Source organism: Lissotriton helveticus, chromosome 11 (genome assembly GCF_964261635.1).
Source record: "Lissotriton helveticus chromosome 11, aLisHel1.1, whole genome shotgun sequence".
Taxonomy (NCBI): Eukaryota; Metazoa; Chordata; class Amphibia; order Caudata; family Salamandridae; genus Lissotriton; species Lissotriton helveticus.
The window spans coordinates 10575417-10597620 of record NC_136072.1 but is presented as its reverse complement, the minus strand read 5'-3'; the positions used below and the strand labels follow the sequence as shown (position 1 = coordinate 10597620).

Below are 22204 nucleotides of genomic sequence, written 5' to 3'. Positions count from 1 at the left end.
TTATTTAAATATATGGCCATTCACGATTACCTATCTAGGAAGGTGGGAGGAGTCAACGGATTTGCCGAGATTGAGTTTATGACCACTATCCGGAATGTAACCTCTGTTCGCATTGGGACTATCTATCAAATAATAAATAAGGAAACCCCAGATGACTTAGAAACCATTGCCTCCAAATGGCATATTAAACTTGATTCCCCCAAAAGTATGTTTTATAACTCCCTGCGGCTATCACAACATATCTTAATTTCTGCTAAACTTCAAGCACAACATTTTAAAACTATATTCTTTCTGTATATGACACCTAGCAAAATCATTAAATGGGGATCTGGGAGAGGAACATTATGCCCACGCTGCTCTGAAGTAGGGGCAGATTCTATACACATATTTGCAACATGTCCAACTATTAATTCCACCCTACTCAGAATACAGAATTTACTCTGCGAAATAACTAATCAATCAATACTCCTAAACCCAACGACCATTCTTTTAGGAACACAATCTGACTCTTTAAGAGTAAAGGAGGAAGGGCTGATTTTTGTTGCAATGGCGGTGTGGAGGATATGTGTCTCGTCAGGCAGGCTGGATTTTGAGTCCCCCTCCTACGCACAATGGCTGGCTAGATTAGTCACTACATATCATTTAGAAAAATCTATATATGCCAAGAAAGGACGAAGGAAAAGGAGGATGGGGATTGAAATCTGGGGAGCCTTTTCTAAATGGACCGACCAACAAGGGCAAGGGGACCCAGGGACATAACAGGGTTACTAGATACCCATAATATCTTCTTTGCCATATTCCTTTGTTACGATATTATTTTCTATTTTTTGATCACTGTGTATGTCTATGTGTACCTGTATTACTGGCCTCTAATACATATGAGAGATGGGAGGAGGGGGGGTGGAGGGGGGGGGGTCTTGAATTTTCTTTCTATTGTAACTCTGTTTGGAATTCTGCTTTTTGAAAAATAAAACAAATTTAAAAAAAACAACCAGCTGCAGGTTCACATCAACACACAAAGGGCATATCATCAAGGGCATTATCGCCGCTTTAGCTGCACTTTTTGGCACTAAAGCAGCGATAATCTTAACGCCCTATCAGTAAGGTCACACTATCGCGTGAATCCTTACCTTAGCGCCCTTTCCCTCAACTCCCAGCTTTGCATCTCTAATAAGATGCAAAGTGGGCGTTCCTTCCCAAAATAACAGGAGAAATGTAGCTAACCACAAAAATACTTACAGGAGACACTAAGTCAAAACACTTGTGTAATGTACTAATCTTAAAGATAAACGGAAAAATGGGACACACCAGAAATTACAAGTGGCTGAAAAACTCCCATCAGACCACCATATTGGCGGGGTATCGTCACTTGGGATACGGATGGTAGATCCAATCTTACCCAACCCATCAGGTGATGGTGTAAAGATGGATTCAAAAGTAACCCTCTAGCCAAATGTATTTCAATGTGGTGGTGATGGTGTACAAAGTGAAAAAAATGAAAAAAATGTGAGATAAAAATAACTACCGTAACAGAAAATATGTTTAATGGGCACTGTTACAGTGTTAAGATTAAAATAACGCTACATACTGTGAACATATAACTATTTAAAGGCGTGGTGCAGAATGGTCGACATGTTTCAGCTAAGGATACACTATATTCAGCTTTCTTCAGGACCGTGATGTTAAATACACTGCAGAAGGTCAGTGAAAACTAAATACTACAAAAGTGAGACAAGCGAAATATCAAGAAAGGAATAATCCTACCAGGAACTTGGATCCCCAATGTTGTCTGGTGGAAAAACCAATAGATTATCCTCCCTGTGGAAGAAGTAATACACCAAATATGTGATATTGACATGTGTTACCAATCGTCACAATATAGCAAAGAAGAAAAGTACAAATAACACAAAATACAAATCAGAGCTGATAAGTCTCATTCTCTTTGTCAGAGGCAATAGTCCTCCTGAATTTGCTAAAAATTAGTTATTGTCATATTGCAGTTTACAGTTTAGTACTCACCCAGCTTTGTGTGGGAAGTGGCCCCACCTCACCCGGCACCCGCTCGGGAAAAATGAGGCCCCGCTCTGTTAAAAACATGGAAGAAAAATAAAATATATCCCATCGCAATATAAATTAATTGCGATGTATCTCTTCAACCTCCAGAATATTTTAACAATCCCCAGTTGTTCCTAGCATTGACACCCCTCTCCCCTAGACCAAGTAGCTAGAGAAACCTGCTCCAGACAAGAGACAATACAGCACACCCAGTTAGTTAAAAGGGTTAAGCTAGCAAGCTCTAACTAAAGAGAGGGCTCAATTTCGAGATTTTAAAGAAAGAGTAGTAGCAAGTTGTTGGTAGTCAAGAGGGACCCATCAAAAGGCAAAAGAGCCCTGTAGTGCTTACCTATCCGTCGGTACCTCTCGCCTGCTTCCAAGTGGGAGTGGAGGTACCGAACGGAAGGAAGCGCGTCTATTTATTCAGACGATAATTGTCTTCACCTGTGCGCAATCAGCGTGGCTGAATCGGCAAAATGCTGCAGGTTCACATCAACACACAAAGGGCATATCATCAAGGGCATTATCGCCGCTTTAGCTACACTTTTTGCCACTAAAGCGGCGATAATCTTAACGCCCTATCAGGCGTGAATCCTTACCTTAGCGCCCTTTCCCTCAACGCCCAGCTTTGCATCTCTAATAAAATGCAAAGTGGGCGTTCCTTCCCAAAATAACAGGAGAAATGTCGCTAACCGACATTTCTCCAGTTATCAAGCTGCACGCTAACATGCATAGCAATAAGAAAAGTAGCACCAACTGCGGTTATTGCTACTTTCCGTACGCTTGCTTGCAGTCTGACTTAGCCATGCTATCCAATGGAAGGTGGATATCATGGCTAAGTCTGCCCTGCCCTATCAGCAAGCGATCGCCATAAGTTGTGCGATTATCGCTGGATTTCCAGCGATAATCGCACATATGGCAGCTTGCGCCTGGGATTTTATCGCTGTTGAGATAAGCGTCGCTGATAGTATGCTATCTCAGCGATAAAATTCAGCGTTAGTCGGCGATAACTATCCCCGCGCTAAGCGCGCTGAGCAAAAATTATCGCCAGCCCTTGCTGATATGCCCCAAAATACTTCTCTTCATTGCCTGGAAGTACTATGCCAATGGGTGCTTTTTTTAGGCCAGGTCCACATTTTTCCCTTTAGCTAATGTTCTTATTTAGATTTATGAGGGCCCGGCAGCTTCCTGAACAATAAAACCATATCAAAACGAAACAAGAATTATTGCCAGACACACTGGATTTGCCAGTGCTTGTTAAAAAAATAATCTTAATATCTGCCTTCTTTGCAAAGCTACTCGTGGTTTATTTTTGAAATGCTCAGTGTTGTGATCCCAGAAGCCTTCAAACTCCACACACCCATAGGAAATACCACTCCCCCTATTCAATCTCCAGCCCACCATGCTTTGGGAAAGTGGTTCTTTTTCAGAGGTGTCCTGGGAGGGTCGAAAAAGCACTTAGACCTCTTGACCAGGACAGTCTCCAGTCCTAAAAGTATTCACTCTTTTTTATATTTCAGTTTCAAATCTTTAATTGACCAGGACAGATGAGGTCTTGCTAAATAAATACATTAGCACCCAAAATACTGCAACATACAGCTAAGAATCTTTATCACTCCCTCTTTGAGATTTGTTTTTGGAAAATGTTGCTAATTTCAGGACTATGATGTCTACAAAATACATAAAGATGGGTAATTGAAATCGCTAAAATTAGGGGGCATATTACCAACCAATAGAGATAATTTTTGTCTCTAACTTGTTTAGAGACAAAAATTATCGCCGCAATCGCAGATAAACCTTGCTATTAGCAAGGTTTATCGCAAATGCGATAAAAAACGGCCGCAATGCATGAATATCGCTGAAAAGTCAGCGATATTCATGCATTATCGAGCAAATGCTCTTAGCCATGTTATCCACCTCCCATTGGATAACATGGCTAAGAACTGCTCAGGGCAGGCGTTAGCTTTTGGAGATATTCGCGCTTAGCGCAAATATCTCCAAAAGTTGGTAATAGGAGATAGCGATGTTAGCGACTGTTTTCAGTCGCTAACATCTTGCCACGCCCACTTTGCATGTCATTAGTGATAAATATCACTGACATGCAAAGCGGGGCCCAAGATGGTCACTATCTCCTATTAGCTGTCGCTAACTGGTGTTAGCAACAGCTTGGTAATAGGGAGATAATTTTATCTCCGCTTTCTTGGCTTTTAAAGCCAAAAAAGCGGAGATAAAGCCCCTTGATAATATGCCCCTAAGTTCTGTAGGATAAAAAGAACCTATAGAACCAACTTTCTGATGCAGTATTTAGTCTTATGACACAGTTTTAGGGAGAAAGTTCCGCAATTTCTTTTTTCCAGAAATCTTCATTTATACAAAAAAGTCAACCCGCGCAAATTCACGAAGTGGAAACATTGTGGACGTCACATAAGCTTATAATAAAAATTACAATTCCAGTGCCCTGCTGTAGTGTGGGCACACAGAAGGCTAGCAATGGACTTTGCCTTGTGTTTCATGCTTGAACTTTGACCTTATTTCCTGCTGCGTTTGTCTGCTGTGATCTACAGTTCACACTTTGTGCCAAGGCAAACCTATAAAACCCAGGTCACGCCAGGTTAGTGCCCGGTGGGTGGGGCAGTTCTAAAAAGGGCATATTTTTTGGCGTCCTCTCACAAACAGACTCAAGACGTCTTTCCACCCACTCAGCATCACTCCCAGGAGAGCTGACCCCCCCCCCCTCGCCTCAAAAGCCCTCGTGGACCGAAGTACACTGAGCGGACTGCCAAGAGATAAGGCAAAGACAGACTTCAAGCACAGTCTGGGTTGTGCCTGTGCTTGTTTATTAAGGGCATAGACATTAAAAAGTGTAGGACTGATCAAAACCACCTGAGGGACCCTGCAATGCAGAGAACAAGGCTCTGAAACAAATGTGCCCAATAAAACAGACTGTTCTTGGCATTGGAGGAAAGAATCAAGCTGTTCCCAAGTGGTTCCTGTAATCCCGATGTTAGCTAAATGATTCGTCAGCAACCCATGATTAACAGTATCAAAAGCCGCTGATAGGTCGAGTAGGATAAGGACTGCTCTGCCTCCCTAATCACGAGATAACCTGATCTCCTCAGTAGCTTCGATTAGATCTGTCTCCGTACTGTGGCAGCTAAGGAAGCCAAACTGAGTGACGTCCAGTAGATGGTAGGATTGAATATGCTTGACTAGATGTATGTTCGTGACTTTTTCTATCATCTTCGCAGGCATAGGTAAACAGGAAATGGGGCAGTAACTATTTGGGTCCAAAGGATTCAGGGAAGATGGTCTAGAAATCTGACCATTGTGCATCTAGAAAAATCAACAAAACACGCCAGGGCTTTGTGGGTTCTTCCCAATAGATATTAGGCGGAACTCTGCAGAATCTCACAGAGTTTTTAGATAACTCCTGCAGAATTCTGCCCATCCCTAGTAAAAATATGGCACCCTGATCACCACCACCTCCTCTGAAAATTCCTGGACATGGGAAGACTCCACCTGAAGAAGAAGATCCTGCTGGAAAAATATTTATGACTCCTGCTCAAACAAGAAAAGGAATCTTGACATCTTCTGGCTACCAGGCACTGGAACTGCTTACCAAGGAACATATGGATAGGCTCCTGTTTTTCTTGTTCAATGCTATAAAATGTAGATGGAATCCTGATTTAAGGATGACCAAACTTGGCAAAAGGGTTTGAGCTCTGCAGAAGGCCTGACTGAAGAGGCACCTTGTACCTAGATTTCTGCCCGGAGGAGGTAGGGGTTGTGGACTGTAACATGTAAAGGCACACCTGGGCACGGTCAATTACAGTTAAAGTAGGCAAAGAGATTCTATACTTACACCATATTAATCCAGTATATATTTATATAATTTCCTTTTATCAAAATTATTCCATAATACTTGTTTATATCAATAAATATACATACTTGTTACACATTTGTAAAATATTATCACAGAAAAATCATTTTCAGTTGTCATACTTCATATCATTATTGTAAAACCAGCAATGTAAACATGTACATGAAATTGGCATTCCTTAGTTTCAGATTTTTTTTTTTTAAATCAATGGTCAAAAGAGAACAATTTGGTGATTATGTGCAGAAACTGGCGGCATGTTGTCAAACTAGGCGCGTTTCGGCAAGGCCTTCATCAGGACTCCGTCACAGTAATCACTAAGGGCCAGATGTAGGTAATAAAATATTTACCACCTCTTAAATACCGTTTCACACCGACTCGGTATTACCGAGTAGGAAAATGAGATGTAGGTAACAATGCCGGTAACAAATACCGACTCGGAACCTGTCGGTAATCGGAAACGGTATTTACCGACTCGGAATATACCTACACGGTAAAATCCGACACGGAAAAACCCAAACTGATCCACCGGTGCAATGGCCCATAGGAATGAATGGCAACTCCCGACCCGGAAAATACCGAGTCGGTAAAAACCGACTCGGTATTTACCGTGTCGGAAATATCCGTCGAAGATTTTGAAACTGACAAACATGTGTGCCTGTGAACCAATCAGGTACTCCAACCACACCCAAATCCAAAGCCACAGGGGAACTAACCAATCAGATCCAAGCACCACACCCCAGTACCTGGGACAGGCCACGCCCATGCAGGTGCAGAAACCAACAGTCAGGAGAGCAGGAGGACAGAGTGTGGAGCAGCCTTTCCTGAGACATACAACACTGCAAGATGGAGAGCCAGGAGGCACAGAGAGATGCTGCAGAGCGCAAAAGGAAGCAGAAGTTCAGCCAGGAGGAACTGCAGGTGCTAATTTCGGAGATTGTCAGACATTATGGCAAAATTTTTGGAAAGCAAACTCTGCATGTTGCAGAATCAATCAAACGCAGCACCTGGTTGGACATACAAGGCAAGGTAAATGCCATTGGTGTCACCCACCGTGACCTTGAAGACCTAAAAAAACGGTGGTATGACATCCGCATAATCACCAAGAAAAAACTTGCTGCCCACCGCAAGGAAAGTGCTGCTACAGGGGGAGGAAGAAACAGAGCCCCCAGACTCACGGACATCGAGGAGATGGTGGCATCCACCCTTGAGAAGGAATGTATTCACGGAATTGGAGACGCTGACAGCTCAGCAAGAGGAGCAAAGAAACCAGGTAAGATGCAAGAACATTATCATTTACCCATTTACCTATTCCCCTCACAGGACAAATCAGACTCCACAACAGGTTTAACTAATGTCCTGCAATGCATCCTGGGAAATGTAGTCATGTGTAGATACCTCAGAGCAGTCAGCGTGCATTGCAGCAAGGGGAGCAACAGACAACTAGCATAGGCAAATGAGAGACAGGCAAAAGTGCAATAGAAGTGTATTTTATCTCATGACACAGGTGAACAACATCACTGACACAATGTCCATGTCTGTCCACAGGAGAGTCAAAGCGCAGCACAGCAGAGGTCAGAGAGAAGAGGAGGGAAGGAGCCGGACCTAGCACATCTCACGGAGGGAAGGACCAAGAGCAGGCAGCCCCGATACCTGAGGAGGCAACTGCAGAAAATCCACAATCCCCTCTCCTATTCGGTAGTCAGGACACAGGAGCGGCAGAACAATCACCCACCCCCACATCACCATCCCCAGTGCTGGGAAGAGTAAGGTGCCATGATGTGCCCCCTCGCAGAATACTGCAAACATCATCGGAGGAGGAGGTGGAGGGTGACACACAGGACAGAGGCAACACCGAGCAGCAGCCCAGTCCCAGAGTCACGCGGGCCAGTGTCCGAGGGCGACGGCCACGGGAGGTAGAGGATGTGCGTCAAGTCCAGGGTGTCTTCTGCGGACTGGAGGCCACCATGGTGAAGGTGCAGCGCCTGCAGGCAAAAGCGATGATGGGGGTTCAGAGGCAGGCACGCACAACAAATAATAAACTGGAAGCAGTAGGCAAGGGCATAGGGGAAATGGCAGAAAGCATGCAATCCATGGCGTCAGGAATATCTGATATTACACAGTGCATGACTGTCCTGTGTGACAAGTTGGACAGGGACCATTTAGAGAGACGCAAGGCCCGTGTGGATGTGCGACAGCAAACCAAGGCCCTGAACAGGTTTGCCACTGCTACCACTGTGCTGTGCAGACGGTCAGTGACGATGCAGGATGCCATAGTGCAGTGCTGCAACAATTTAACTGAAGGTATGGCCAGGATGACCTCTGCTATGGAGCTCGTGCTCGCGCATCAGACTGGCACTGGAGGCGACACTTGTGCTGCCGAAAGCGAGGGGTCCACCAGGAGGAGTGGTGCTAGCACTCCTGTGCATGACTTACGGAGGAGTGGCAGGCGTCGGGGAAGTGTGACAGGCCAGAGTGAGAACATTGATTCACAGCCACAGCAGCCCCGCCCTGTGGCCCGTGGCCACAAACAATGACTTTGCCCTCCACCCAAGGCTGTAGTCACGGTGGTGTTAACCGTGACAACACACTCATGGAGTGTTTGATATAGTGAGCCCAATGTGAGCTAGCAATGCTGTGGCGTAGTGAATATTAAACTACTTACACAAAGTTACATTCATGCCTGTGTCTCTTTACTCACTCAGAAATATTGTTGTGTAACCTCTTCCCGTCTCAGTCTCCCATCTGTAGCTGCTGCTGCCACTGTAGCTTGGGGCTCTGCCTCCTCTGGGTCGTCATCAATGTCCTCATGATATGTGAGCTCCACCTCAGTGCCTTGCTTGGTGGCGAGATTATGCAACATTGCACAGGTCGCTATTATTTTGCAGCAGATGATTGGGGTGTACTGCCGTGCACCTCCACTCTTGTGGAGGCAGCGAAACCTGCTCTTCAGGAGTCCAAATGTGCGCTCTACAATGTTTCGTGTGGATCTGTGAGCCACGTTGTATCGCCTTTCACTCCTGGTGGATGGGTTGAGGTAGGGAGTGAGCACAAAGGACCGCAGGGCATATGCACTGTCGCCTAGGGGGAGAAAGATAGACATTAATTGCAAGTACATGAGACGTAGATGTGATGTGGGTGTCAGGGTGTGTCATTGTGATTTACCTAGCAGGTATCCATTTCCAAATTCTCCGGCAAGTAGGCGTGTGTATATTCCACTATTCTGGAATATGTAAGAATCATGGGTACTTCCGGGGAACTTGGCTACGATGTCAGTGATGAGGTTCCCTGCATTACATATGACCTGGACGTTGATGGAGTGCGTCAATTTGCGATTCCTGTATATGTGCTCTGTGGCTGCAGGTGGACAGAGTGGGACGTGGGTGCCATCGATGCAGCCTATCACGTGAGGGAAGTGTGCCAGTTGATAAAAGTCTGTCTTGGTTTTGGCTAATTCAGCCGGTGTAACAGGGAATGAAATATAATGCCCCATCCTCTGCATCATGGCGTCAAGAAACCTCCTGAAGAAGCGGGACAGGCAGCCCTGGGACACGCCACCCACTACAGCTATCACACTCTGGTAGCTCCCTGAGGCCAGCAGGTGTAAGCTACATAGCACCTGGACATGAGGTGGGATGGCATGGGCCCTGGGTGTTGGGTGGTCCAGGAGAGGGTGTAGGTCCCTGATCAATTGCTTGATGGTGTCTGGGTGTAGCCTGTACCTCTGCAGTATTTCAGGCTCTGTCAGTTGGAACAGTGTTATCCTCTGCCTGTACACTTGTTCCTCCCTTAGCCATTCTCTCTGTCCTGCTGCCTGTAGTCTCTGCCGTCTTGCTATGACGTAAAAAGCTGCCATCATGGGTCCTGAGGTGCATTTTGGGACTTTTTTTATAGCCCTCCCTTGGTTACCACCTGCTTTCAATCCATGGTAAATACCGACTAAAAAATATCGTTTTTCTGCAGAATCGGTATTTTTGGGCTTACCTACATCTCCAAGGGCAATTATTACCGTTTCTTATTTTCCGAGTCGGAAAATACGAACTCGGTATTTATGTATACGGTAAATTCCGACACGGTATTTTTACTGGGTCTTTATTACCGAGTCGGTATGTTTCCGACTCGGATTTTCAATAATCGGTAATTAATGGCCTCCTACATCTCATTTCCTGGATTCCGGTCGGTAACGGCCGATTTTACCGGTTTTCGGCCGTTACCGGCCGGTAAACGCCTACCTACATCTGGCCCTAAATGATATAATAGACAACATCAATGTCCAGAATGAAAGTGGCCACTAAAATAACAATTCTTGTACTAGAGTGAGAGGTAACAACAAATAGATTTACAATTAAAAACAGTGTGTCCTTTGTTGATGTAATATCAAGAGGAGTAGCCCAGGAAAACCCAGATCAGCTGAAAGATTTTGAGGCTGTTGACTGACCAGAAGGAATTTTTGCAGAAGCTGAAGAAAAGTGAGACTTAGTCATGGATTGTGAGCCGTTTGACTTGCTGTATTCCTTTGCACAGCAGCAGCACATCCTGGCTGGGCCAGAGTCTGAATTGCACAACTCACATCCCACAACCTCAGCCTTTCAAGTCAAGTCAAAGGCATTTGTATCGCGCACATATCACATCCAAAGAGTCTCATGGCGCTTGCAGACGGCTCTGACGAGAAATGGAAAGCTTACTTTGCAAAAAGCCATGTCTTCAGCTTCTTACGGAAGCAGCTGTGTTCTAAAGTGGCGCGAAGGCTGAGGGGTATTTTATTCCAGGAGGAGGGAGCAAGAAAGGAGAAAGCCCGACCACCATTTCTGGAGGTTTGTGTTCTAAGAGGAGTAAGCAAGGACTCGGCACTGGATCTGAGTTCTCTTCGGGGTACATACCATGTGAGCTTTTGGGACCAATATTTCGGGCCCTTTCCATACATGTGTTTATGGACTAGGCATAGAGTTTTGAACAGGATTCGTTTTTTTACAGGGAGCCAGTGAAGGCTCTTCAGACATGGGGCAGAATGAGATCCTCCCGGAAGGTTTAAAACCAACCGCGCTGCGGTGTTATGAAGAACCTGTAGTCTTTTCAAGTGATGCTCATTTATGGCTAATAAGAGCGCATTCCCGTAGTCCAGTCTGTTTATGATTAAACCCTGTACTAAAGGTTTCCGAGCCTCTGCCGGAATCCACTTGAACACTTTGCGCAGGCTGCGCATGAGTCCAAAGCAGGTATCTACAATGTAGTTTGTTTGGTTCTTCATGGACAGTTTATTGTCCATGTGAAAACCCAGCTTCCGTACTGATTCCTTGGGGGTTGGACAATTGCCTAAATTTGTTGCCCATCAGTCTTGAGTCCAATGTTCTACAGCTTTTCCAAAAAGCATGATTTCGGTTTTGCTGCCGTTGAGCTGCAGTATTTTGGTACTCATCCATTTCTCAACCTCAGTCATGCAATTTTTGAAACGCTGCTTTGTCTCATTAGGGTTGGGGCCCAGAGTGATTAGGATTTAAGTATCGTCGGTGTAGGACAAAACATCGAAGCCGAAGGCTCTAATCACTCTGGCCAAAGGTGTTATATAGACATTAAAAAGTGTAGGGCTTAAGATGGAGCCCTGCGGAACACCCATCTTGACAGACCTTGTACTTCCTATGTTTTTGCCAATTTGGACAGCTGTTGCGCGGTCAGATAGGTAGTTGGTAAACCATTTTAGGACTTTTCCTCTGACACCAATCTCCTACAGCCGTGTCACTCCTACTTATCTTCAGATCTGTTCTATAATGGGTTGATTGACAGGTGGACTGGCGTTTCTGGGGAAAGATAGGGCCGGTAAAGGGTGAAACCCATCATAGGCTGCTTCAGAATCTTCCTTGGCCTAGCGGCCTTTCAAATTCACTTGACTTACATGTAAGGGACATCTGATATTTTTTTAAGCAGGATTTTGGTCGGCCATTTGCTCATGATTGGATGGATTTCTTTTATAACTCTTTTGTCTACCCTTAATTTGATTACCTTCCTCCCTAGTCTTGTGTTTGTCTCTCCAAGCAGTATTTCACTCTCACTGTGATCTGATTGGATGAGTTGTATTCTTCCACTGCATACCACCCAGAACCGCACACTTTAAAAAAACATTAGCAAAGCCAAAAGCTTGAGCTTTTAAGGTCAAGTGCTATAGGCTTTGCAAATATATATATTTTTTGTTATGTGGATAAGACAAATTAGACAAGCTTTTGGATACTACAGCCTCCTTAAGGGTAGTGCAAGATATTCTGAGAACTTTATCTCTTCAACCCAGTCTTGGGCTGTACAAAAAAAAAATCAACCCTGGCCATCCTGCCAATGAATAGTCTGAGGTAGATTGATGGACAGACTAAGAGTTGTAATACTTCCTTTACCTCTGTCATTACCACAATAAGCCCACTTCAAAGGCTACTAATGATTATGGCATACCTGAGGCCAGATTAAGATCTGACAGGCACAGTGACCAACTCAATGCATCTTCTTCAGCCTTACTGAGCCCACCACAGAGCCTCTATCAACCGAAGGCAGCTGTGTAATATGCTAGGGGCTAACTCATAGTATACTGCCTTTGATATTTGAGCAAGGCAATAGGCAAACCTTTGCAGTTCCTTTAACCTGACCACGTCTGCCTTGCCCTGCCACACACTCAAAACTGGCACATTAATATGTCTGAAGAGAGGTTTTAGGACACAGGTCAGCAGGGTAAAAACTTCTACAGTGTTGTTAAACCACAGTGTCTGGGGACCTTGCTTGAAGATCAAGGATCGAGAGTTTATGATGGGGAGTGAGTGTAGCTGGAGAGGCAAGAGTGGGGAAGTTATTCGGTGAGAATTAGTGGGACTTGGCGACATAAGGATGGATTCCAGGGTGTGATGGAGGGTTTGCAATGAAGAGCAAATTGATCTTGTGCGGACTGGTTGGGGAGGAGAATTGGGTGGGCGTGAGTAGGACTTGGAGAAGAACGGTTGTGGCCTAAAAATGGGCCTTGTTGGACCTGGCACTTTCTGCATTGCTCCAGTTTGCACTTTATGACAATATATTTCAAGATATTGTTTAAAAGTGCATAACTCCTGCACTACTTATTGTATTTTTGTCATTTTGGTCTTGTTTTGTTCATCAAATTAATCTATAGTTTTCTAACCAGATGTGGAATATTTTTGGTTTGGTATTTTCACTGTTTACTGTTGCACGAATACTTTACACATTGCCTCTTAAGTTAAACCTGATTGATCCTCACCAAGCTACCAGAGGGCCGTCGATATTGGATGCCTGTATGAATTGAGTGCAGCCCCGTCATGCTCTGTATTTGTCAGCAAGACTGCTGGGATGCAGGCTCGGGCAAACACCGTTAGTCTGCTCTTTGATGAGACTTCTTAGCAGACTTTTGACATCGCCTATTTTCTAGGTTTACCCACGTTGTGTTCTTCTCAAAGCATGATATCTGCTTCCCTGCCCCATCCATCAATGGCAGCAGTTTGGTTGTGAGCCCTTCCTTCCACCTGGGACCAAGGCACATAGACGGTCCCTGACATGCCCTTCTGCAGCAGTGGACACATTTTGGCTTGGGGCAGCGCTGAGGGTATCTATCTAAGGTAGCGCTCCCATTTCCTTAGGCAACATGACATGTAGGGGAGGTTCCACTTGGAACTAAGCGTTTCTAAATCACCATAAAGTTAGATGCGACATGAAGTTAGGAACACTCAACCAACCAAAACACAGCACACACTACACATGCAGTGATCCCATGCTCCTCATGCTCGATATGTAGACACGTTATCCACTGGCCCTCATTGTCTCTATGCAAGGTCAGACCGGCCTGCGATTGTCAACAGATGGGAGATTTTGATGACCTCATGACAACGCCAACATTCCACTCCCAAAACAGGATCTATGTATTGTTTTATGATACTTCAAAAAATGTATGCTGTACTCCCGGCCATAATGGTTGAATAAATCAACTGTTCCTATTTTGCCAAATGCCTCTTGTCTTTGGTTTTTCAAGGTAAATTCATATTTGAGCACCAACATCATGTACCTAGGGCTGGTAAATTAAAAGCTACTAGTGGGAAAACAGCACTTGTACCACCCTTTAAGTAGCCCCTTAAAAGTAAACCGTTTCTCAGGCCTGCCCTTGCAGCCTGGTTTCTATTTCAAACTGTCAATTCGACCTGGAAAACCTCTTTGACAAGCCTAAATACTCCCTTTTTATTACACATACGCCACACTTAGGGGCCGATTCCGATTCGGGAAAAACCACTCCGAATAGCCGTACGGAGCGTTTTTTCCGTACGAATCGTGCCCTGTGACCTCCCCCGTACGTATGATGAATTACGTTTCGTACCAGGAGCAGGACTCCGTACGAATCGTACAAAGACTGTAGAACTCTAATCTCCGTACGATACTCCCTCGGAACCCGCTGTACGCGACATCCGTACGGTTTGAAGCAGGTTTTCCCGACCCAGCAAGTACGATTCGTGTCGGGTACGCACCTTACAACGCTTTTTTTACGGGAGCCCAAAAAGTCCGGAGAAGCAGAGTACGCCTCGAAACAGGTACGGAAGCCCCCCCCGCCCCCCCGGGTACGGTGCCTACACCCCATGTCTGTAGGGGTACAGTTCGTACCCCTGCGATCATGGGGTGTAAGCACAGTACCCCTGCGATCATGGGGTGTACACACCGTACCCCATGATCGCAGGGTGTACAGTGCATACACCCTGCGATCATGGGGTACAGTGCGTACACCCCATGATCGCAGGGGTACAAACCGTACCCCTGCGATCATGGGGTGTACGCACCATACGGTGTGAATGTGATTGTGTGGTTGTCCGTACGAATCGCCCTTACCTGACGTGGACCGTACGAATCGGGTCCTCATACCCCGGTGCAGATCGTACTCGTCAGGTCGTTCGGCATGTTTACAAATCGTACGGAGAGGGCTCCGGATACGATTTGGACGGACGATTTTTTTCCCGGATCGGAATCGGCCCCTTAATGTAGACCCTTGACAGCCCATGAGGCAGGGTGCATTGTAGGTAAAAAGTTGGACATTTACTTTAAAGTTAAACATGTTCTGCTAGTGAAAAACTCCTAAATTTGTTTTTCACTAGCAGAATAATAAGTGCTAACATTTGATTGGGAATGGGTAGGAAAGTCATGTTTGGTTTCTGAGGAATTGTAATTTAAAATCATTTTAAATAGTAAAGTTGTATTTTAATACACAATTCTGAAAATGCCACTATTTGAAATTAATACTAACAAAAAAGGGCTAGCTCTAATCAGTAAGGCTGAGCCTATCAAACAACCTAGCAAAGAAATATGCCAATACTGATAGAATCATTTAGCACATCTAATGGCATCCAAAGAAGAAAAGAAATTCGAAAATGGCAATTGCTATTTAATAGGTAGTTATTAAATAGCAATTCCCATTTTCAAATTTCTTTTCTTCTTTGGATGCCATTAGATGTGCTAAATGATTCTATCAGTATTGGCATATTTCTTTGTTAGACTATTTGAAATTAGGCATTTTCCTGTCCTATTTGGTGCCTTCAGTCTGTTCCTGTATCACATGCCTAGAAGTAGCTGCCATTCGGTTTTTGTGCATTACTCTCAGATGGTGAGACATTAGGGGAATGGGTGTTGGCAGGATGGTTCATCTCTGATTTGATAGGGGGACCGAGCTAGTCCGTACCTCACTTGCCTATCACAAAGGCTCTCACACTAGTCTTTTGTGGCCCCAAACAAACTGGAACAAAACAACAATGAAATTGTTGATACTCTTCACTATTTTATCTCTTTTTAAATAGGACACATCCCTGACTCAATGTGACACCAAGGGCTAGATGTAGGTAATTCTATTTTACCACTTCTTAAATACCGAATTTTACCGATTCGGTATTCAAGAAGTGGTAAAATAGAGGGGGGGGGATGTAGGTAATTCCAGATGTGGAATTACCGAATCGGTAATATTCTGTATTTACCGATTCGGTAAATACCGAATCGGTATTTCCTATTGATTCCTATGGGCTTCACAGCCCATAGGAATCAATGGGAAATACCGATTCGGTAAATACCGAATTCTGCAAGGGTGCAGGGGGTGTCACTTTGACACCCTCTGGCACCCGAAAAATTGACATGTGCGCCATGTGGCACACAGACATGCCCTAAGGGCATGTCTGTCTGTCACATGGCATAGGTGTGCCTGCACACATGTGCATGCACACCTGAATTCGGTATTTTAACACCCAATTGGATTGGGTGGTAAAATACCGAATTTGTAGGGCCTTTGGGACTCTGAAGAGTCCCACCTACATCTGAGATTTACCGAATCGGTAAAAATACCGATTTGGTATTTTACAGAATAGGTAAATTTACCGAATCGGTAAATTTACAGATTCTGTAAAAATGTGCCCCTACATACCGAAAACCCATTTACCGGTCGGTAACGGCCAAAATCGGCCGTTACCGGTCGGTAAATGGCTCCTACATCTGGCCCCAAGTGTTTTAACTTCATTTAAAGTCAGTTACTTTATCACTCCATGTTTGTTCCTTTACTTCACAGGAAATATTTGGATACAAAACACACCCATGCCGAAGGGTATTGTGCATCATTGGTTACATCCTGTCCTTTGGTTTCCTTCTCTTTCTGTTCTACTGGAAGCCGGAGTGGGATGTGTGGGCGAACTGTACGCCGTCCACCTTGAAAAGCGCTGATGTAATATTACTAAGGACCACGGTAAGCTACCTTTGTTTGTTGAGTTGGGTTGGATGATGAAGTTCACAACATAGAAAAGGCATTCGTGGTCAATAGAATGTATGCTATATATATGTATGAGGCTTTGCAGAGTGCAAACATAGAGCTAAGCTGGGGTCAGGACAATGGAACAAGGTATGAATTATTTACACGAAGCAGCATGTATATGGGCGTGAATTTTCTGGTCCTTCTTGAACTGCAGGAAATTTAAGGCATTTCTGATGTTGACACAAAATAGTTCCAGATCTTGGGAAAGTAGATGGAGGTGGCCTGTTTTTCATTTTTCTTTGTTGCAGTTTTGTGTTTTTGTTAGGTCTGGCCTATAACAGCTTTATCTCTCTTGCCAGCCTTATTTTTTCCCCACAAATATCATACAGAACATACATACATTTTTAGGGTCTATCACTCAATCATCGTTGATCTGTTGACATGTCAATCAAATTATACTCCCTCCTACCCCAGCAAAAGACCAGACCACTTCAGCCACTGGATACTTTCACTTGAGTAACTATGTTTTTCACTATAACATTTATGCATACAGCTAAAAAAATAGTTCCCCCAAAATACAAATTGTTAGATGCTTTCTCTTCCCAATGACTGATAGATCCGATGTATAGTGGGGTCATATCAACTATTTTTATAACTCTCAAGACATTTATTATAAATTACAATGTTCATTCCTCTCTACAAACCAGCTTTGGTAAATGTATTTATCCTACTGAAATTTATCACAAGTAAGTAGAATAGCTAGAGCATATGTTCAGATCTTTATGTTGTAGTCACACCCCCCACAGCAATGTTATTGACATTGGGGCTGATTCACAGAACTAACTTAAGACAAAATCCTAAACTTACCACCATTTTGGTATTCACAGAAGTCACTTACTCATTTCAGTATTCACAGAAGTTAGGAGTCCTAACTTTAAAACTCCTAAATGCCTTCTGTGAATACCGAAAGTCTTAAAGTTAGGATTTTTCGCAATTTAGTAGTAGTAAAGTTAGGACTAGAAAGGCCTAGAGTAATGATGTTTCCACACATCCACCCATGGATTTTAGCAATTTTCCACATTAAGATTAGACTAGTAAACCTGGAAATCATTGTGCCTTGTGGGATGAGGTGTAACACGGAGAAATATGTTCATTTTGCCTCATTGTTTCCTCTTACTTCTTGAGGTAACGTGTAAAGAGAGGAGAAATAACTTTATTTCTACTCGTTTTTTTCCTCTTTCCATAGGTGCTACATTCTGCAGCTCACATGCAAAGAGGAAAGATCCGCAGAGGATTGTTTTTGTGCAGGGAGGTGTCCATTCCGGCACAAAAACAATCCTGGCTGTAACGCAGGCCCCATTGCACCAAGGCACAAGTATGACTGTGTTGGTGCTAGGCTGCAGTCAGTTTTTTGCTGCATTGTATGACTTGTTAGTATATCTTCCCATTAGTAACAATGTGAGTGTTATACCTGCTGTTCAGCCAGTGCCATCATTTATTCACTACATTAAGTTATTGCAGCATGGTGACTGACTTGTTAAGCAGTGCCTTCTGACTTGAGAGGTACATCTAGTAAGGTTCTGTAGGACTGCAGTCTTGTTAAAAACTTCACATTTTTTTCTGACTCTGAAAGCACGACATCTAATAACGGTAAATGTAGCTATGTAACAGCCAGATCTATTGTCTTCGCCAATGTTTGTTTTGGTAATGTGCTGGTTTCTAGAGAGGTGTTTGTCCCACTGTGGTTAAAAGATTAAAAGAGTTTGCTTCTGTCATCTACAGTTTTTGTCCAATGGGTTTCTTTGATAGCACTGGAATCAAGGGCCAGATGTAGGTGGGCAAATACCGGTCGGTAACGGTGAAATTTTGTAAATTTCACCGTTATTGACAGGTATTTAGCCATGTGTTGGACCAGGCCCTGCCCAGGTGCGGGTGGCATGACCTCGTAGTGGTTGGCAGCCATCTTGTTTTAGTAGCTTTCTGATCCATCCCCCTTATTAGTTATCTGACCCAGGGAACATAGGAAAAATATGAGACTGACACCCCTGAAATCAGAATTACGTGATACACTCTTTAGGAAGAGTGCACTCCACCTCCTAGGTCTAGAAATAGGACTTCTGGACCGGGACTGTCCTCCAGGCAATCTTGCTGGACGATACTGCTAGGATGTGTATTCCCCGTCTAGAGACAGTGACGGGGCCTGGGGAAACTCCGCCATCTGGCATCTGCTGTCTGCCCTTTAGATTAGAGGGGAGGAGTAGTTTCGGGGCTGCCTCCTGTCCTCCACAATGCCGGCGCCACTCCTGCTGGGTGGCTGACGACCCTGCATTCCTGCTTCAAAGGATGAGGTGACCCCTGACAGGGACCACCCCCAACCAGGCCTGGGAGAGGGAAACCCCCGGCCTACATGAAAGGAGATCAAAGACATTTTGAGAGATAAAAGAAGGACACTGGAACTAGAGAATCAGATCTGCTAGGGGAACCTCCGAAGAGGTACTCCCGGGAGCCCTCCTAAGGCACGACGAGTGTGCCCATCCACTGAGCCCTGCTGACGCTGTTGCGGCTCCAAGACCTTCGCATCCACTGAGCCCTGCTGACGCTGTCGCGGCTCCAAGACCTTCGCATCTACTGAGCCCTGCTGACGCTGTCGCGGCTCCAAGACCTTCGCATACTGAGCCCTGCTGACGCTGTCGCGGCTCCAAGACCTTCGCATCTACTGAGCTCTGCTGACGCTGTCGCGGCTCCAAGACCTTCGCATCCACTGAGCCCTGCTGACGCTGTCGCGGCTCCAAGACCTTCGCATCCACTGAGCCCTGCTGACACTGTCGCGGCTCCAAGACCTTCGCATCCACTGAGCCCTGCTGACGCTGTCGCGGCTCCAAGTCCTTCGCATCCACTGAGCCCTGCTGACGCTGTCGCGGCTCCAAGACCTTCGCATCCACTGAGCCCTGCTGACGCTGTCGCGGCTCCAAGACCTTCGCATACTGAGCCCTGCTGACGCTGTCACGGCTCCACGCTTGCACCTTCTTCTGAGCCGGCTGACGCTGTCCCGGCTCCACGCGTGCACCATCATCTGAGCCGGCTAACGCTGTCATGGCTCCACGCTCGCACCATCCTCTGAGCCGGCTGACGCTGTCACGGCTCCACGTTTGTACCATCATCTAAGCCGGCTGACGCTGTCATGGCTCCACGCTTGCACCTTCTTCTGAGCCGGCTGACGCTGTCACGGCTCCACGCTTGCACCATCATCTGAGCCGGCTGACGCTGTCGCAGCTCCAAGCTTGCACCATCATCTGAGCCGGCTGACGCTGTCACGGCTCCACGCTTGCACCATCATCTGAGCCGGCTGACGCTGTCGTGGCTCCAAGCTTGCACCATCATCTGAGCCTGCTGACGCTGTCACGGCTCCACGCTTGCACCTTCTTCTGAGCCGGCTGACGCTGTCACGGCTCCACGCTTGCACCATCATCTGAGCCGTCTGACGCTGTCACGGCTCCACGCTTGCGCCATCTTCTGAGCCGGCTGACGCTGTCGCGACTCCACGCTTGCACCATCTCCCGAGCCCTGCTGACGCTGTTGCGGCTCCCAGACTTTACCATCACCTGAGTCCTGCCGACGCGGTCGCGGCTCCTGTCTGTGCTCACCTGTACTGACCAGCACCAACCTCGAGTGCGCCCCGCACTCCCGCCCGCACTGCCGAGGGCGTCACGAACTGTGAGACTCCAACCACGAGTACCCCGGGTACTCCTACCTGCACCGCTCGGGCGCCACGAACTTTGGGGGCAGGCCCCGAGTACGAAGTATACACTGGCCCGCACCACGGGTGCGCCACGAACTTTGATAATAGAGCCACGGCCCCGCCGTGAGGTACTGTACGAACTGTGTGGTTACATGGCTAATAAGAACGTATATAAAGAAACCCGTATTTTACTAGACCTCTGTGTCGTGTCGATTTTGTACGTAGACTCTTCTACTACCAAGTACAGTCCGAAATGCTGGGCCCTGATGACGCTGTCGCGGCTCCAAGACCTTCGCATCCACTGAGCCCTCCTGACGCTGTCACGGCTCCAAGTCCTTCGCATCCACTGAGCCCTGCTGACGCTGTCGCGGCTCCAAGACCTTCGCATCCACTGAGCCCTGCTGACGCTGTCATGGCTCCACGCTTGCACCATCTTCTGAGCTGGCTGACGCTGTCCCGGCTCCACGCGTGCACCATCATCTGAGCCGGCTGACGCTGTCACGGCTCCACGCTCGCACCATCCTCTGAACCGGCTGACGCTGTGACAGCTCCACGTTTGTACCATCATCTGAGCCGGCTGACGCTGTCACTGCTCCATGCTTGCACCTTCTTCTGAGCCGGCTGACGCTGTCACGGCTCCACGCTTGCCCCATCATCTGAGCCGGCTGACGCTGTCGCAGCTCCAAGCTTGCACCATCATCTGAGCCGGCTGACGCTGTCACGGCTCCACGCTTGCACCATCATCTGAGCCGGCTGACGCTGTCGTGGCTCCAAGCTTGCACCATCATCTGAGCCGGCTGACGCTGTCACGGCTCCACGCTTGCACCTTCTTCTGAACCGGCTGACGCTGTCACGGCTCAACGCTTGCACCATCATCTGAGCCGGCTGACGCTGTCACGGCTCCACGCTTGCGCCATCTTCTGAGCCGGCTGACGCTGTCGCGGCTCCACGCTTGCACCATCTCCCGAGCCCTGCTGACGCTTTTGCGGCTCCCAGACTTTACCATCACCTGAGTCCTGCCGACGCGGTCGCGGCTCCTGTCTGTGCTCACCTGTACTGACCAGCACCAACCTCGAGTGCGCCCTGCACTCCCGCCCGCACTGCCGAGGGCGCCATGAACTGTGAGACTCCAACCACGAGTACCCCGGGTACTCCTACCTGTACCGCTGGGGCGCCACGAACTTTGGGGGCAGGCCCGAGTACGAAGTATACACTGGCCCGCGCCACGAACTTTGATAATAGAGCCACGGCCCTGCCGTGAGGTACTGTACGAACTGTGTGGTTACATCGCTAATAAGAACGTATATAAAGAAACCAGTATTTTACTAGACCTCTGTGTCGTGTCGATTTTGCACGTAGACTCTTCTACTACCAAGTACAGTCCGAAATGCTGGGCAAGCTACAAGCCTGCCTGCCCTAGCTACCGTCCTACCCCGGGGAGCAGGCAGTATTGGGGAAGGGCCCACCCTTCCTGACGTGGGAGTGGGGTTCCTACTGGACTGGGGTGCGACCCTCAGCCAGGTGGGGATTCCATTTCTAACACTGGTGGCAGCGGTGGGATAAGAACTTACGACTCCGAAGAGACGGAAGTGCCTTTAGGATTCCATGTACCGAGAAAAAGTAACTGTTACCGAGAGAGTACAAACTCCGAACTATCACACTGGATGTTGTTAGACTGTTTTGCCGAAATGCCGGCTTGTGAAATCATGAGGAATCGCGAACACTCGCTGACCCGGAGAGTCACCGAGTCCATGGCATCTAGCATGGGTGCTTGTCAAGAAGACGGATT

General features: G+C 46.5%; 1 protein-coding gene across 1 annotated transcript in view; it reads left to right on the top strand.

The window, feature by feature from the left end:
* LOC144791845 (putative cation-transporting ATPase 13A4) overlaps window positions 1-22204 on the top strand; it is a 366292-nt gene that overhangs the window by 22880 nt on the left and 321208 nt on the right. The window contains exon 2 of the mRNA XM_078666630.1: window positions 16497-16670. Within this exon, the coding sequence (XP_078522756.1) occupies window positions 16497-16670 (174 nt within the window). The remainder of the gene's footprint in view (window positions 1-16496; window positions 16671-22204) is intronic.